At 48.8% G+C, this 18,854-nt stretch overlaps 1 protein-coding gene across 2 annotated transcripts in view; it reads left to right on the top strand.

Annotated features, from left to right (window-relative positions):
* The first annotated feature begins 555 nt into the window (after positions 1-555).
* Positions 556-18,854, top strand: part of LOC133338976 (uncharacterized) — a 46,098-nt gene continuing 27,799 nt past the window's right edge. Inside the window, exons 1-6 of one of the 2 annotated variants that reach the window (XM_061547104.1) lie at positions 556-1,092; positions 2,519-2,794; positions 3,304-3,460; positions 5,821-5,953; positions 8,274-8,330; positions 10,839-11,027. In XM_061547104.1, the coding sequence (XP_061403088.1) occupies positions 658-1,092; positions 2,519-2,794; positions 3,304-3,460; positions 5,821-5,953; positions 8,274-8,330; positions 10,839-11,027 (1,247 nt within the window). In that variant the 5' untranslated portion in view covers positions 556-657. Of the gene's footprint in view, positions 1,093-2,518; positions 2,795-3,303; positions 3,461-5,820; positions 5,954-8,273; positions 8,331-10,838; positions 11,892-18,854 lie in introns of those variants that run through there. The other variant, XM_061547103.1, reaches the window with a different exon arrangement.

The following is an 18,854-nucleotide window of genomic DNA, read 5'->3' as shown; positions in this document are numbered from 1 at the left end:
ACTGCCCAGGTGTGGGAAACTCTCCACTCTCTCCACTACTGCCCCATCACTGTCCGGCAAAACAACCCCCTACCTCCTCGCGGTGCCTGAATGGGCAACACTGTCGTGGACAGTGCTGTGGGGGGAGAGCCAATGCCCATTGGCCTCTCCCCTCATGGCGTCTGTGACCACCACAGTGGCTAAACGGGGGCTCTGGACGGGTGCGATGGGCTGGTAACCCCTCCACCTTCAATTTATTACCACGAAACTACGAATTAAACATAAATATGTAACTAATAAGCTTGTGCCGGAGGCCCCGGGGGGACAGGCGTCTATAACATCTCCTGGCCAAACCCCAATTGGCGGAGCCAGGAGATTAAATCTTCACCCTCGGGGCTCCTCCAGAAACAACGAAAGCCACTATGGATGGCCACGTGGAATGTTCGAACGCTCACTGCGGAGGAGAGGCTGCCACTCCTTTGTCAGGAGCTGGATCGGTACCGCACACACACACACAGACATACAGACACACAGATGAGACACAACATATATCCGTCCTCGGGCCGTGACGTCATATCCGCTTCCGCCCAGTGTGCCGCTGGAGCCACGCTGCGAGCTGCGTGCTGAGGAGCGCCTCTCTGCACGAAGCCTCCTGGAGCCTCTCCCGGAGCAGTCACCATGGAGGCTCATGGGCTGCGCAGTACCTCACGCACCCTCGTGGCGCTGCTCGTGACGAGCTACGCGTTCCTCACGTCTGGGCCCACGGAGGAGAAGAATTTCTCCCCGAACTGGCTGGTTAACCTGGGGGGAGCCTGGGAGGTCCAACCGCCACAGGCCGGGCAGCCTCTACCTTTCGCCAAAGCGACCGTGGCTGTCCACATCAGCGACCGGCTCGCAGATCACGAAGCCAAGAGGGAGCCTCGAGTCGCTTCCTCTCCCAGCCATGGCGTGGAGGTTCCCCAAGGAGGAGGAGGAGAAGACGACGACCCAGCTCCCTTAGGGTGGAAGACCTTCATGGAGATGCTGCACAGCAGGCCGGTGGCCATCGCCTACGAGGTGGCGAGTGCAGGGATCGCCCTCCTCAGCCTCGGAGTGTGGCTGAAGAATGCAGTGGTGAGTGCCAGCTTCACGATTACACAGACCATAGCGTGGCACCGCAACAGACACCACACGCAGAGCCACCACACGCAGAGACGTATCACGCGTACAGATCACTCGCGTAGATATAAGAATCTCACTCGCATATGTAGTAGGTTCAATGAGACGTAGACGACGTAGTCGGAGGCACACTTATTTATTATAATGTTTCACTCAGCACAGGCCAATGTATACAACACTCGAAGGGGTAATGGCCCCTTCACCCGTCTAACAGGGAGACCCCATTAACTCTAGCCCGGCTAGCCTACTCCCAGGTCCTCCACTCGAGAGCTAGGGGAGGCTAGCTGATCCAGCTCTGGCCAGGCTAGGATCACGGCACCCTTAGCCACCAGACCAGCTCTTACAAGAGCATCGGCTCTGGGCTCTCGGGGCCACGCCACTGGCTTGCCCTGGTCGGTCCTTAGAAGGACAGCGATCCAGGGGAGTCCCAGGGCCTATCTAGCCGGTCTTCACTCTTCACTAGTTAGGCTGAATACTGAACCCCGTGCCCACCGGCTCACCGCCTTATATAGCAACTCCCCCACGAGGGGTGGGGCCGTGGGAGATCACAGCGCCGTTACAGCCCCCCAGGGCTAACCGATGCGGACGTGAATATAAGCATCCTTCCGCGTGCGGGCATAACCACCCCTCGTGTGTTTGTTCACCCTCCCGTAACACCCCTACACATACACCACACACACAAGTATATATGACATCCACACACACATCCTAGACAAAGTCGCAAACACCTTGCTCAATTAATAATGCTTAAATATTATCCACTGCAACTTTAAGGGTGTTTTTTGTTACTGGCAGCGTGGCATTTGGGACATGTGCTGGACTCAGCTGTCCTTGTGCGGCATTGGTGAGTTGCCCTGGTGCGGACAGAACTATTTCCCCAGCCAGTAGAGTCAGAATAATACTATTTATTTATGGTTGAGGAATCCGATGAGCTATGAAGCTCTTTTTCACAGATGTCCAGTCGGGGCTGGTAAGAACATTACAATAACAAATACTACAAAAACATGATAATAGTGCAAAGTACATGAAAGGTTAACAAATCACCCAAAAACAAACAAATAAAACTAAACCATCCCCATCATACAAAGCCCACTGAGGTACTAACTTATTTTTCAGACGGAACCTGGTCACAAATGATAGATCAACAAAGTGACATCATTTGGACATTCATAGCAGCAAAATAATCTAAATTATCGAAATAAATGTTTCTAAATGTGGAGGGAAAAACCAGAGGATCAAACTACGCAGGGCCATGGCACATGACCAATGACTTTTGTTTATTTCCGAGAATCCAGCTGTTAGTCAAGGCTGAACTAAAGAGAGGGAAAGATACTTGTTGTCGTGCTGTACATTACAAATACTTGTGCAATGTTTTCAACAGTGGCGTCCACGACCTCCTGCCATGCCAGCGATGGCCGTCCACACCACCAACCTCCCGAAACAAAAGGCTCGGTCGAACTTGGCCGAAATGGTACCTCAAGCAGCTTCTTCTTTAGGCTGTTGGATGACGGTTCCGCAAGATGGAGAATACCCGTCTCCCTCAAGGTGGACGACCTTGATGAAGATGCTGCACAGTGGGCCGGTGGCCATCACTTACCACGTGGAGAGCACGGGGATCACCATTACCAGCCTAAGAGTCTGGCGGAAGAATCAACTGGTAAGAGAGAGAGAGTGTGCTGGCTTCACTGTCACATAGAGAATCAGCAGGACACCACAACAGACACACACAGAGACACCACACCCAGAGAGGCATCGTGGATATAGATCACTCAGGCAAATGTCATAATCTCACATGCATAGATGACACAAATCAGAATAAGAATATTTATACTGGAGGAATCCGATGAGCTATTAAGCTATTTTTCACAGATGTCCAGGAGAGGCAGGTTAGAACGTTACAACACCAAACAATAAAAAATCACACTCACACCCTCGACAAAGTCGCACACATTTATTACAAGCACACACATTGTTCATGCTGTGGATTACAAATAGTTGTCCGATATTTGCGACTAAAAGGCAAGTACAACACCCGTGTTCAATCAATGGTGGTGGTGTGGTAGATGGCAAGTGAAAAAAAATATTTGAGTGGATGTGACCAACAGGGGAAGAAGGAGACTGCAATCTCTTGCCTCTCATACTGATTTTGTTTCCGGTTTTAAACAGAAGTCATCGCAACGTGGACGAGTTTACCGAAGCCGCCACATGAGAGGATCCATGTGGAAATTGGCTCGGGGCAAGCGCCACCCCATGAAAATCAAGAGGACCCACAGATCCCTCAAGACTCGGCTGGATGGCTGCTCCATGATGAATAGCTCTCTGTGTGAGTCTCTGGGTGAGGGTCTCTGTGTGAGAGTCTCTGTGTGAGAGTCTCTGAGTCTCTGGGTGAGAGTCTCTGGGTCTCTGTGTGAGAGTCTCTGGGTGAGAGTCTCTGGGTCTCTGTGTGAGAGTCTCTGAGTCTCTGGGTGAGAGTCTCTGGGTGAGAGTCTCTGGGTCTCTGTGTGAGGGTCTCTGGGTGAGAGTCTCTGAGTCTCTGGGTGAGAGTCTCTGGGTCTCTGTGTGAGAGTCTCTGGGTCTCTGTGTGAGAGTCTCTGGGTGAGAGTTTCTGAGTCTCTGGGTGAGAGTCTCTGGATGAGAGTCTCTGGGTCTCTGTGTGAGAGTCTCTGGGTGAGAGTCTCTGATTCTCTGGGTGAGAGTCTCTGAGTCTCTGGGTGAGAGTCTCTGGGTCTCTGTGTGAGAGTCTCTGGGTGAGAGTCTCTGAGTCTCTGGGTGAGAGTCTCTGGGTCTCTGTGTGAGGGTCTCTGGGTCTCTGTGTGAGAGTCTCTGGGTCTCTGTGTGAGAGTCTCTGGGTGAGAGTCTCTGAGTCTCTGGGTGAGAGTCTCTGAGTCTCTGGGTGAGAGTCTCTGGGTCTCTGTGTGAGGGTCTCTGGGTCTCTGTGTGAGAGTCTCTGGGTCTCTGTGTGAGGGTCTCTGTATGCGAGTCTCTGTGTCTCTGTGTGAGAGTCTCTGGGTCTCTGTGTGAGAGTCTCTGTGTGAGGGTCTCTGTGTGAGAGTCTCTGGGTCTCTGTGTGAGAGTCTATGGGTCTCTGTGTGAGAGTCTCTGGGTCTCTGTGTGAGGGTCTCTGTGTAAGAGTCTCTGGGTCTCTGTGTGAGGGTCTCTGTGTCAGAGTCTCTGGGTCTCTGTGTGAGGGTCTCTGTGTCAGAGTCTCTGGGTCTCGGTGTGAGAGTCTCTGGGTCTCTGTGTGAGAATCTCTGTTGAGAGTCTCTGGGTCTCTATGTAAGAGTCTCTGGGTCTCTGTGTAAGTCTCTGGGTCTCTGTGTGAGAATCTCTGTGTGAGAGTCTCTGGGTCTCTGTGTGAGGGTCTCTGTGTGAGAGTCTCTGGGTCTCTGTGTGAGAGTCTCTGTGTGAGGGTCTCTGTGTGAGAGTATCTGGGTCTCTGTGTGAGAGTCTGGTTCTGGTGCAAGAAACACAAGAATGAAGCCTGCCAATGCCCCCCTCTGCTCCACGTGGCATGGCACTGCAGCAACTCCCCGCCCGTGTGGGCCCGTGCAGTTGCACCGCCTGCACACGCGGCAGGAGACGTGGCCGCTGGTGGTGTGCCGCGTGCTCGTAGTTTTAGTGGACTGTATCGTCCTTGCCCGCACAGGAAATCAAAGGTAATTGTTTATAGCACGGCCTACATGCGCGTGCGTTTTGTGTTTTAGTGTTTGTTCTTGCTCCGCACATCAGATTAGCACCATTGGCTACGTACGGTGCGAAAGAAGTTAGTTTACATTTCTACATCCGTTAAAGGAGTAGATGATGGAAAATGTAAAACTGAAGTCTCGCGTAAGGCAGTGTGGCGCTTACAGAAAGACACGCCTTTAGCTCGTGCAGTTACAGTCGTCTCAAGGAGACGCCACATGAAGATGCGTGAAGGTAATTTAATTTCTGACGGGGAGAAACAGCGGCAACTCGAAATATAAACCATTCTTGGGAGCCTCCCTTAGGTCAGTTCGGCCTTAAATGAGTACTCGGTTCATTGCGAGTGTAGATTCGGGAGACAAAGACGGCTGTGATTCTGCTTACACGACCACTAACAGCACGCTGCTGGCCTTCATAGAGTCTCACTCGCTACGCTTGATGTTCAGAGCTAAAAGTAGCGAATTGAGTCCCCGAAAGAAGATCTGAGCAGGCCATAAAATAAGGGACAATAAACTCAGAATAGTTTTTTACGCTTTTCATCGTCAACGCCTGCTGTTGTATCATTTCAAGCGGCATTGGTTCAACACAAGCATGTAAGAATTGTTTCAATACCACCAGGTAAATTAGTTGCTAGATGTACTGTTAATGTATGAAGTTCATAGTTTAAATAAAAGTAATCTAATGTCCGCGATTTTGAATTATCCGCGGCTGTCCTCCCTGTCAGCACGAATAATCGATAATCTACTTTATTAGCTGACGTCCAAAGAAAATCCTAAATGAATGAAAATCAGGTCTACGATTGTCATTCAATTATAGACCTGATTGAATGAAAATCAGGTCTATCGTCATAATTACAGACCCCTTAATCTGTGATGATGACGAGGAGTGGCCGCTTTCAAATGGGAAAAGTCGACGCTGTCTTTGCGCGTCAGGTGCTGCCTTAGCACTTGTTCTGATCCCATGCCTTGGTTGGGATTTAAAAAAATGTCTGTTTCCCAGTGGAGCCTGGGACGCGTCACGCAGCCGCCCCTACCTGCTGCCGGTGTGCGGACACGCGTCTTGTGTGGAGCATGCCTGCAGGACAAAGGCACGCGCACGCGCGGGCTGCGAGTTTGTGTGCCCGACCTGCAAGGTACAGCTACGACAGTCGTATGGCCACGTTGTGTACGAGTGTGTATGTCAGGGTGTTTGTATCTGCCTGCATGTGCACAATAGTGCAGCGGTTAGCGCTACGCTGCGCTACGAACCCGGCGACACGAGTTCGATTCCCGCTCATGGCCGCCAACACTGGTGACGATTATATGAACCAGCCCTGGACCTCCCCTAAAGTTGACTCGACGTCAAATGAGTACCTGGTACAGTGTGTAAACAACGCCACTGGGGAGACAAAGGCGGCCGGGCTTGATGTTGGCCAAACACCCTCTCGTGCCGTGCCGGCCTTCATGGATGCTACTCACTATCGGCACTTGCCCCAACAGTCTGTTAAGGCTACACGGGGGATCTTTGTCTTTTGTATGTGAACGTGTTATCAAAACGCCTCTCGGCTGGTTTCGTGTGAAGTCCCCAGTGGTGTAACTGGGTGCTACTGCAGTGGATAAAACAACCTGCAAATATGAGCCAAAGATTTATTTGTTAACAGTGAAAGCGAAGTTTTTCAGGCGTTGTCAAAAACATTTTGCAAGGGACCAGAATGGATGAATCCGAGTCAACGACACAAGATGTCGCTTGCTTCTGTCTGTGATTTGCAGTTACGAGTTTTACTCACTCTGCCACGTTTGCAATAGTTTCCTTGTATTTGGCAAGCAATCGGAGAGGGACAAACGGTGATGCCATCTTTTTGTACGCTTTCTCTTTTTGAAAATGTTGCTGCTTGACATTTTAATGGTACACTACCAAGCTGTCAGTTGAATATGTAGCAGGCTTTCGCGACCAATGTCCATAATCGAGGTTTTTGGGTTAGATTGCGTAAATATAATAAATGTCGTTAATCCCGGCACCACCCAATACGGTCAATTAGTAAGGTTTGTCACGTAACCAAAACATGCCAATTCATGACTAGTACAGCTCATCGTTGGAAAGTAAAGATGTATTAAAATACAGGAAAATATATTGTTATCCGGCATTCTACAATCTGGAATGCTCTTCACTAACCAGCATCTGTCGTAAACGGCAATGCGAATCTTCCTTCATGTACAGACAGTCCACAGGTTGCGAAATATCTGACTTGAGGAAATCTAACCTAATGGGAATGCTTCCATAAATCATGTAACAATAAAACATCGATATGCAGACATTCTTGCGTTAATTACGTAAGCGCAAATATTGCAGCACAGTGATGTTTGCGGATGAATACCGTGGAGCGAGACGTAAGGCGAGGGGCAACCTTACGCCTCACTTGAGCTCCACGAGGGTTAAGGCATTTATTGTCGTCTTATGTAATTCTTTCATTTCGTAGCATTATGTCATTGCTTGTTTTATATGCTGAGAGCTTGTTTTTCCCCATGTTTATATTGCTAGTTTTCTTCATTTAAGTTTATTTCATGAGTTTTTTACTGTATGTACTTTATTTAACACAATTCTACTTCAGTTGCTTATGCACTCAGCCCAGTATCAAGGAGGATATCTGTGTTGTGTCCAGCCCCATGGCAAGGGGGGGGGGAATCTGTGTTTTGTCCAGCCCCCTGGCAAGGGGGGGTATCTGTGTTGTGTCCAGCCCCGTGGCAAGGGGGTATCTGTGTTGTGTCCAGCCCCGTGGCAAGGGGGGTATCTGTGTTGTGTCCAGCCGCATGGAAAGGGGGGGTATCTGTGTTGTGTCCAGCCCCGTGGCAAGGGGGTATCTGTGTTGTGTCCAGCCCTGTGGCAAGGGGGGGTATTGGTGTTGTGTCCAGCCCCGTGGCAAGGGGGGTATCTGTGTTGTGTCCAGCCCCGTGGCAAGGGGGGGTATTGGTGTTGTGTCCAGCCCCGTGGCAAGGGGGGTATCTGTGTTGTGTCCAGCCCCGTGGCAAGGGGGGGTATTGGTGTTGTGTCCAGCCCCGTGGCAAGGGGGTATCTGTGTTGTGTCCAGCCCCGTGGCAAGGGGGGTATCTGTGTTGTGTCCAGCCACATTGCAAGGGGAGGGGTATCTGTGTTGTGTCCAGCCCCGTGGCAAGGGGGGGTATTGGTGTTGTGTCCAGCCCCGTGGCAAGGGGGGTATCTGTGTTGTGTCCAGCCCCGTGGCAAGGGGGGTATCTGTGTTGTGTCCAGCCCCGTGGCAAGGGGGGTATCTGTGTTGTGTCCAGCCCCGTGGCAAGGGGGGGTATTGGTGTTGTGTCCAGCCCCGTGGCAAGGGGGGTATCTGTGTTGTGTCCAGCCCCGTGGCTAGGGGGGTATCTGTGTTGTGTCTAGCCCCGTGGCTAGGGGCGGTATTGGTGTTTTGCGATGACGCCTACTCACACCTTCGTCTCCTTCGTCAGGTCCCCGGCCTCCTTCTACCTGCAGCCCGACGAAGCGCTTGGAAATTTCCTACCCACGTGAGCATGACCGCTCTCCCCCTCGCCTCTGCGGCCGCTCGGCTCATCTCCGTGTGCGCGATAATGCGTGGTGACATGTTTATTGCATTTCTCTTTTTTTTATACTAACTGCTATAAACTAAACTTTTTTTATTTTAAGTGCCTACTGATCTATATAGCTATTTTTCAGAAGTGACCTGGCTACTGTAATAAAAGACTTCGTTGGTCACTGTTGGTCTCCTTTGGCCTTTTATTTAGTTTCTTTCTCCGCACCCCGCTGGTCCTGTCCGTGGACCAGCGTCGTCTAGCGCGCGCCCCGCACGCGCGACCTCATCGGCTCCTCCACTCTTCCTCACACCCCGCTAGTCCTGACAGGGGACCAGCGTCTCCTCGCGCGCGCCCACGCACGCTCCTCCGTTAGCTCCTCCACTCCCGCACTCCGCTGGCCGACGGCGTGCTGAAGGTCCTTCGGCCACGTGGCCGATGGCGCGGATCTCCTCTCACCACCCAACGTGGCTCAGCCTCTTTACTCCGCAACTCCCCCGATCTCTTCCGAGCTCCCACTTCTATCCTCTCCCCCACGTGACCCTGACTCCTCCCCTTCCGGATCGTCAGATACGGCCTTCTCATACTGCCCTGCTGGCTCCACCCCCATTCACCTCGCTTCCAATTGGAGCCGAGGTGAACGGCGGCCCCTCCCACACGCCCCCCATACCGGGCTCCGCCCCCCAATAACCCGGGCCGTGTGATTGGGCCAGAGCCCAGCAGCAAACCCCATTTACGCTCTCATTTCACTACAAATAATAGTTCAACGAAGGGGCTTATGTGCAAATTGTAATTAGCCAAATACTATTAAGGCATCTTGAATCTAAATGTAGAGGGGAAAACCAGAGGACCCAGAGAAAAATCCACGCGACTGCGGAGGGAACATGCAAACTCCAAATTTACAGCAGGCGTCAGGGTCGGGATGGAACCCACGCCCTCCTGTATACCACGCCACCATGACACTATACTGCCAGCCACCGTCCAACATTCACAAGGTTCAGAAATTCCCTTCGCGGCCTGCGGAACACGCTGCAGATAAAGTTATATAGGGCGGGCACAGAGTACCCACAGTTCCCAGTGTCCACCCCCTACCCACAAGCCTCACCCTTCCCTACCCACAAGCCTCGTCCCTCACCACTCCCTTATCACAATCCTCACCCTTCCCTACTCCCTACCCACAAACCTCACCCATCCCCTACCCACAAGCATACAGGCACCACTCGCGTGGGCGCAACGTGCACAGGTGCAATGAAGGCAGGCCCAATACATAGTGGCATTGCTCAAGATTGCTTTATCAGATCCTCAGTAAGTCTGCACTCCAGCTAACATTGTAGATCGCGGCGCAGACAGCCGAGTTACATGGAAGCGCTAGAGTTTGCTCTACACGGAGCGTTAACGGCCCGCCTCCATTCCGAGCATGCGTGGAAGCGTGCTCAGCAGCGTCAAAGCGAGCCGCCGTGAGTTGGGCAAGAACGTTGACAGCCCTGACCATGTGGAACATGGCTCGTTCAGATGGCGCGGCGACTCTCGATCGCGAGCTTTCACTCTAGCGGCGTTGTGACTCGTTGGGGCCGCTCCGTGTCAATGACCCGCGGCGGTCTCGACTGTTGCCCAGCCCAGGACTCTGGGCCTCAATAGCCTATGCAGAGCCAACGCCCTCCAAAACGTTGACCTGCAGCATGTTGCGTGGCAGAAAGGGAATTGCTGAATGTTACGAGGAATGTTGGACCAGTGGCTCGTGGTATGGACTAGAGCAGGGGTCGGGAACCTTTTTGACTGGGAGAGCCATAAAAGCCAAATATTTCTAAATATATTTCATTGAGAGCCATATAGTATTTTTAACGTATAATAAATTAAATATGTCTTACTTTTAATGCGACTTCTGGTGCTGCATGGTTTTGCTGATGGCCTTGTAGTCTGGTTCATACGTGGTGAGGTTGAGCTTCATGCAGGCGTGACCCGTGAAATTTATCTTCAAAACTAATTTCTGTTTACTTTAAAATGACACAGTATTATTAAACAATATCACAAGTATTTTAAAATCAGTTCCAAACTGATTTTTTATTATTATTATTTTTTCCAACTCAAAATTGTCTGGGAGCCATATGCCGTCACCGGAAGAGCCATATATGGCTCGCGAGCCATAGGTTCCCGACCGCTGGACTAGAGAAACAAGTTTTCCATTCATGAAAAATGTAACGTGATCTATTTGGTGTTTGAACATCTTAAGACATGTTTTATTGCCAGAAAGGGTAAAACTTATTGTTATTCTTTATACTTCGATGCTGACAACAAGGTCCCATGACAAGTTAAAAAAACAATTCCACAAATGACTAAACTCCCTAAGTCTTCGTAACAGCCGTGCTTCATTGCTTTGTGTAGCAGCGCCACCGTGTGGATGGAGCCTCATAGCACTTGGAGTGTGGCATTTTTTGTTACTGTGTGTGGACATCGCGTTGCGGCCTGTGTGTGCGGGGCGTGCAGGCTGAAGGAAATGCTGGAGGAGCGATTTGGTGGGAAGCCTCGGCCGCTCTACCCCGAGCGGTCGCTCGCGCAGGGCGGCCGCGGCGCTGGCGTCTGGCACCGATCTTGTCGAGGGCTCTGTACAGCACAAACCACTGCACCTGGGCCACGGCCCGAATCCAAAGCCTCCGTTCTGACGGTCAGATTCAGGTCTGTTCCCGTAGTCGAGTTCACGTTTAAATTTATGCTGGGCAATGAGTTGATTGAAACCTAGAGATGTAAAATAGCAGACAGGTCACTTCTGTCACCAGGCCTTTTAGCTGCGTTCCAACCAAGGCTTTTTCTATTTCCACACCTCCGATTAGCACAGTTGGCTATGTACGGTGCGAAAGAAGTTCAACATAAATATTCATAAGTTTGTTTACCCCAAGAAGACCTCAAGCTTTCACGACCATTATCCATAATCGAGGTTTTTGGGTTAGACGACGTAAATATGAATGTGTCGTTCAACCCGCCACCGCCAACACAGCCAATTACTGTAGTGAGGTTTGTCACGTAATCAAAACGTGCTAATTCGTTACTAGTTCAGCACACTGGTGTGTTCGAGAGTAAACCCCCAACATTTACAATTCAATACTCTTTGGTTCTTTTGGTAAAGTCACGTAGGTATAAAATAAAATTTACAATTCGAGTACGACGTTTTGTCAGTAATTCCAACTCACATCAACAGGCGATAGCCAGGGTTGTTAAGAGCGAAGCAGGAGGATTTCTCAAGAGATAAATGTGATGTCTCACTTGTGGGGCAATTAGGCCGAAGGCCGGGGGGGGGGGGAGGTTATAAATGCATATAAATTACAATGGATATCCAATATCGGTTGGGTTATTCATAGGATAATCAACAGACATACATTCACATTATGCATGCACACCATGCATATCCATCCTGCCGTTTTTGGTTGCAAGAAAGACGGGTTTTTTTTATTCCAGCGTTCAGATAGTTGCCCAGTACCAGTTACGTTGCCATGGCGTGTTGTAGGCTGAAGCATTGACGCTAGAGGATGACCGAAACTGAATTTCTGGTTTCGGCCCAAACCGAAACCAGACCGAAAGTTAAATATTGGCTTTTGGCCTGAAACCGAAGCCGAAACCGAAAGTTGAACTTCACTTTCGGCCGAAACCGAAAGTTTAACTACACTTTCGACCGAGACCAAAACAGAAAGGTTTATAACCAAAGTTACCGAACACAAGATTTATGAAATACTAGCTTTACTACCCGGCTTCGCCCGGGACTTGGATTCACCACGGCCGGCTGCCTTTGTCTCCCCAGTGGCGATGTTGACACACCACTTACTCGTTTGAGGCTGAGTCGACCTAGGGGAGGCCCAGGACCAGTTCAAATAATCGTCACCGGCGGTGGCCATGAGTGGGAATTGAACTTTGGTCGTCGGGTTTGTAGCGCAGCGCGCGAATCGCTACGCAGTCGCTGCCCCCCCCTACATACACACAGGATAAGGACAAAAATCCACCATGTAGCCTGTGAGACTGTAGGGGGCAAGTGCTGTTAGCGAGTACCTATGAAGGCCGGCATGGCACACGAGGGGGTGGGTGGCCAGCACCACGCCATGTTCGTAGCGCTAAGCGCTACACATGCGCGGGTGACATGACAGATGTGACGTCACAGCTCGCTTGCCGTGCAAAATATATGCATTATTGCACCGCCCCCCCCCCCAAAAAATAATACCAAAGTGTATGCATGGTGTACAGTATGGAAAGTACCCACATGGCAAATTTAAAGTTTGTTGCATGTCAGGAAGTACGCTAAACATTTTGAACAGACACATTCACAAATTTTCATTTTTTATATATAGGTCATGATGCAATGCTACTTTAATAAAAAATGTATCTAGAACTAATCATTCAGAGCCTGCAGTAAGAGTCGTTAAATATCAAATCTTTAGGTGTTACTTAGTGATTATATCTAAACAAACGAATGTTGTAGTTAAGAAATACCAGTTTTTCCGCATTCTCGCCCAGCAGGTTGCTGTTTCTTGCATCAGAATCGACTTTAGTGATTAACTGCTCCGTTTATTAAGTTTAATTTTCTACTTCACTCAGATTCGTAATTTTGTTATCACTAATTCGCTACGTAACTATTAACTAACTGAATAACAATATTGTCAGATTTCGATTTAAAGCTTTCGTGACTGCAGGGATTCATCTTCTTGGTTCTTTCGGTAAAGTCACATAGAAGGGAAATAATAAAATAATAAAAATAAAACATAATAAAATAATTCTCACGACGTTTCGGCCACAACGCAAGCAGCTGTCCTCAGGTGAAGAATTCTTCATTTTTTTATTATGTTTTATTTTTATTATTTTATTACTTCCCTTCTAAGTGACTTTACCGAAAGAACCAAGAAGAATATTGTCAGACTTCGAATCTCGGTATCAACACGCGTATAGACTGAAGAGAACGCAACACATAAGCCAAGGCGGGCAGGCGGCTGGGAACAGACAACAACGGCACTTTGTTGTCGTCCCGCCAAAGAGACTCCACCCACGGATGCAAAAGCAGGCTGCCGTCTGTTGACATTAACAGACCATCGTTGCGGCTGTAACCTCGCTCCCAAGCTGCTGCTGATGTGTTTTTGCAGCCTATCGCAGGATTGCCTAGCGCCGACTGACCGGCCGATAGGCAGAGAGATAAACGTAGCACTAGCGTTATATTCTAAAAATAGATCTTCGGTTGACCGAAAGTCAATATCAGTTTCGGCCGAAACCGAAAGTAAACCGAAAGTAAAAAATGTACTTTCGGCCGAAACCGAACGTATGTCGAAAGCGGCCATTTGCCAACTTTCGGCACCGAAACCGAATTTCGGTCGGCCTTTACTTTACGCATCACCTCTGTGCGACCGACTGGGGATCGCAGCAACTTGAAAAGGTGATCAAATGTACAAGAGGGGTTGGTATGAATCCTATTGCTATTTGGGACTTACCTTGGAAAAACAAAACCAAGCATGTGTTTATCAAAGGATTATTCAATATTGGGCCAAAAAAGGATTGTTGATTACAGTAGACTCTCCATTTTCCACACTAATGACCGGGAGGATGGCCACGGATAATTCAAAATCGTGGATAATCCCAAATATTCATCTTCCGTGGATCTCTATGCCAAAAACCACTAAAGTATAGTGGTATAAGTTATGTTTAAGTTAAGAAAATTGAGTTGGTTAATGAATTAAACTAAAATTGTAGAACTCACGATAGATCGATGCGCGTGCTCAATGATAACAATTTCCTGCTCCCGCGCAGACGACTCGGCCCACAAAGGGGACAGCAACAGAGCCACGTCAATCAACATCAATCATTGCAATGGACAATTTTACGTGATTGCATTTACTGATCTGACCGAGGTGGTGGCACGTGCCTGTAAACTCATGGGGCTGAAAGGTGGCAGTATAGAAAGTTGGGGCACGTGACTTGTCTGTGCGGCCCTGTGAATGTTGTCCCCTTGTGCTCGTGGGCTTTCGCTCATTACTCAGTGCTGCAAAGCAGTGGCAATGGGAGCCAAGTACAGTAGACTCTCGATTATTCGCGCTAATTAGGGGAGGACGGCTGCACTAAGACCCATAGAATCATACACAGACACACAGCCTCACACAGACACCCATTGACTCACACAGAAACCCAAAGACTCACGCAGGAACAATATACTTGCACAATGACCCATAGAATCTCACACAGACACACAGCCTCACACAGACACCCATTGACTCGCACAGAGACCCATACACCCACATAGGGACAATATACTTGCACACAGACCCATAGACACCGAGACCCAATGACACACACAGAGAAAAAAATCCCACAGAGACCCATAGACTCACACAGATACCCATAGACTCACACAGAGACCCATAACCTCACACATAGACCCATACACCCACACATAGACCCATACACCCACACAGAGACCTATAGACTCAAACATATACCCATAGACACACACAGAGACCCATAGACTCACACAGAGACCCATAAACTCACACAAAGACTATACTTGCCCAAAGACCCATAGAATCACAGGAAGACACATTGGCAAACACAGAGACACAGACTCGCACAGAGACACAGACACCCATTGACTCACACAAATACCCAAAGACTCACACAGGGACAATATACTTGCAAATAGACCCATAGAATCTCACACAGACACACAGCCTCACACAGACACCCATTGACTCACACAGAGACCCATAGACTCACACAGAAACAATATACTTTCACAAAGACCCATTGAATCACACAGAGACACAGACATACATCGACTCATAGATTCACACAGGGACAATATACTTGCACAAAGACCCATATAATCACATAGAGACCCATAGACTCACAGAGACCCATAAACTCACACAAAGACAATATACTTGCACTAAGACCCATAGACTCACACACAGACACACAGCCTCACACAGACACCCATTGACTCACACAGAAACCCAAATACTCACTCACTGGGACAATATACTTGCAATTAGACCCACAAAATATCACACAGACACACAGCCTCACACAGACACCCATAGACTCACACAGATACCCATAGACTCACACAGAGACCCATAACCTCACACATAGACCCATACACCCACACATAGACCCATACACCCACACAGAGACCCATAGACTCAAACATATATCCATAGACACACACAGAGACCCATAGACTCACACAGAGACCCATAGCTCACACAAAGACTATACTTGCCCAAAGACCCATAGAATCACAGGAAGACACATTGGCAAACACAGAGACACAGACTCGCACAGAGACACAGACACCCATTGACTCACACAAATACCCATCGAAACACACAGACAATATACTTGCACTAAGACCCATAGAATCACACACAGACATTGACTCACACAGAAACCCAAAGACTCGCACAGGGACAATATACTTGCAAATAGACCCATAGAATCTCACACAGACACACAGCCTCACACAGACATCCCCAAAAATGCAAAATGCATTACGAATCATATTGACTGCCAAAACACATGTGGAAGTAGTTGAATATACAAAGTAATGCCCCACTAAACTCTTAACGGACCCAGCTCCCCCTCAAACTTAACGCGATTCCCCCGCACGCCCCTTCACTCACCAAAGTACTTGTTTCTCTCAGGCGCGTCATCAATCAAATTCTGAGGCGGCATCCCGAGGATCTACACACAATTCACACAGAGACAATGATCACCCATACAGTATTGACACACTTGTGTGGAAAGTTCTGTTTGTGAGCACCTACTGATGATGGCACAGCACCCAAGGCCACACCACAGCAACTATTTTACAAATCACTCCAGGTATTGATTTAATGCTGAGTCGATATTTGAGAGGCCAAGGACTGGTCCAACATTCAACACCACACGGTCAGGGTGCTAACCACTCGGCTACCGCTCCCGATGGTTCTCGCATGCAGGCACGGGGCAGTGTTATTGGCATGGCCCAGCAAAACCGCGAACGCCGCACGTTGCAGAAGTTCACGGATCAATCCCAGTGACTGCCCTGGTCTTTACTGCGGTATTAAACCACAAAATACTATGCACCATCTGCCTCATTCACAGCGGAGGTAATGGGTCCCGTGGCGTCATTTGAAATTGCTTATATGGTTGTGAGAATTTTCTTCATTACAAGCAGTTGAGATGAAACAACAATAATTGGCGCGATAAATGCTCGTTCATCTGACAATTCAAATTATTTGCAGGTGGTGTAGGGTTACATTTGGCCAATCCGTGGCCTCATGCAATAATCTATCACGAGTCATAACACCAGCTCTAAAAATCTATGCGTTCCGCTCACAGTTACCTTGACAGGTCTACGCCTGAGTAATTGGTTCTGTCATGCGGTTGTATCCAACTCAGTAGCTTGTGTGTGGACAACCATGCAACCAGTCGCGAGCAGTCGTACGCCTCTTTCTCACAGAAGAGACGACTCAAGTGGTCTGCTCAGGGAATTGTAAGGAAGTATTTCCTGTCGCATGTTCAATTGGTCATACCAATTCTGAATATTATTTTAATACCCTTGATGCGGAAATACTCGATGAGAAGTGAAAAACATGGTTAGAAGCAATGACTGAGTTGCGCGATTTCAAGAGCAAATTGGTCATGAAATTGATCACTCAATAACGGAATTGTCAGTGTTACTGCTGTGTGGGCAATACCTCCATATAACACGGGAGCTGGTCGTGTTTGTTGATGGCCGGAAAGAGGATGCGCCCGGTAGCCAACTCGGCCACTGTACACCCCAGCCCCCACATGTCAACCGGGAAAGATGACATGTGGCCCAGGTATGCCTCTGGGGCAAGGTACGCAGGGGAACCAAAAATCTGTGAACCTGTGAATTACAAAATACAAACATAACCAATATAACCTTTAACAGCAACACACAGGCACGAAAAAACATGTATACAAACACATGTACTCACCCATAGGTCTAGACACATGCACACACAGGTGAAGAGACGCAAACACGTGTGCACACACACAAAACGTCCCCATATAGCCTTTAACAAATTTATCTGGCATTTGCTTTTAGCGAGCACCTAATGAAGGCCTGAACAACACACACGAAGATGGGTGGCCAGCACCACGCCCAGCCACCTTTGTCTTCTAAACTGGTGGTGCCTAGACACCGCACATGGTACTCATTTATGGCTGAGTCAACCTAGGGGAGGCCCAGGACTGGTTCAGATATTCATGAACGCAAATTTTACTACAGTCACCAGGATTGTAGTGCTGTCGACTAACCCCAACACTACGGTTCCTCACTGCATAAACAAAGAAAAGTTCCCCCGTGTAGCCTTAGACATTGTTGGGGCAGGTGCAATTAGTGACCACCTATGAAGTCCAAAACGACACTTGAGGGGGGTGGGTGGCCTGCACCATGCCTTTGTCTCCTGAGTGGCATTGTTTACACACCACACCAGGTACTCATTTGAGACTGAGTCTACCTAGGGGAGGCTCACAACCAGTTCAGAAAATCGCCACTCTCACCTGGGTCACCAGTTTCGTAATGCAGTGTGCTAACCACTACACTACCGCTCCTTGAACTGCATACACACACATTCTCATACTCAGCCACACACTCACGACTCACGTTGGCGTCCCACCAAAAAGCTGTTTTCAAAACTCATCATCCGGATGGTCCCTGCCCCAGGCTCTTTAATCGACATGTTCCTCTAGACGATAGGCAGCAGAAGATATTCACATTCAGAGGTCATGATAAATAATGTCAACTTGTATACGCCAATGCCATGCAGTATTCACTCTATCTGGAAGAGAGAGAACCACTCCGAGGCACGAGGAGGGGCCACAGATGATGTTTCACACCATTGGTGTGATCCACCAACCTGCGGCTCTACAGTGCTGGATTACAGGCATGCACAACTATTCAGCCTGCAGCAGATTGGTCATGTAGCAAAATACCACAATAAATATTAAAAGGGGAATCTGAGATGACACGCTTTTGCCAAGGTTATTCATCGCAACTCAAGAGAATGTTTTCTGACGGATGCCACTGGGGTGCCCTTTCAAATGTATTTAGATGAGATTATTCCAATCTCTAATCTCATATAGAGCACTCTGGGGTGCCCGGCGTAAAGGAGGGCGCTCTTATCATACCTGTATGACGATTGTTACAAGAGGGCCGAACGGAGCTTGTAGCTGTGAGTGTTAGTTAGGCAGAAGCATGCACATGCATGAAGTTGGTAATGCATTCTCATGCGCATGAGCAGCATGGAAACAGGTGGGCAGCTGTCAGGTTAAAGCACAGTTGCTTAATTTCAAAGCGTCCTTTTACTTGCACTGGTTTGTGTCTCCATGATTTGGGCAATGCTTTGTTTCGACATGTCTGCTTTTCTCTAGTGCGAGTCCCTAATAGCAACAAAACTTTAAACTCAAGTTTCACCCATATATAACCCTCTGTACAGTTATCATGACCCGCAGCTACTGACAGTTGGA

The sequence above is a fragment of the Lethenteron reissneri genome, unplaced genomic scaffold (genome assembly GCF_015708825.2).
Source record: "Lethenteron reissneri isolate LAM-NWPU_2019-01 unplaced genomic scaffold, ASM1570882v1 scaffold_1639, whole genome shotgun sequence".
NCBI classification, from domain to species: domain Eukaryota; kingdom Metazoa; phylum Chordata; class Hyperoartia; order Petromyzontiformes; family Petromyzontidae; genus Lethenteron; species Lethenteron reissneri.
Note: the sequence above shows the minus strand (reverse complement) of the source record. Positions and strands in the feature narration are given on the sequence as shown.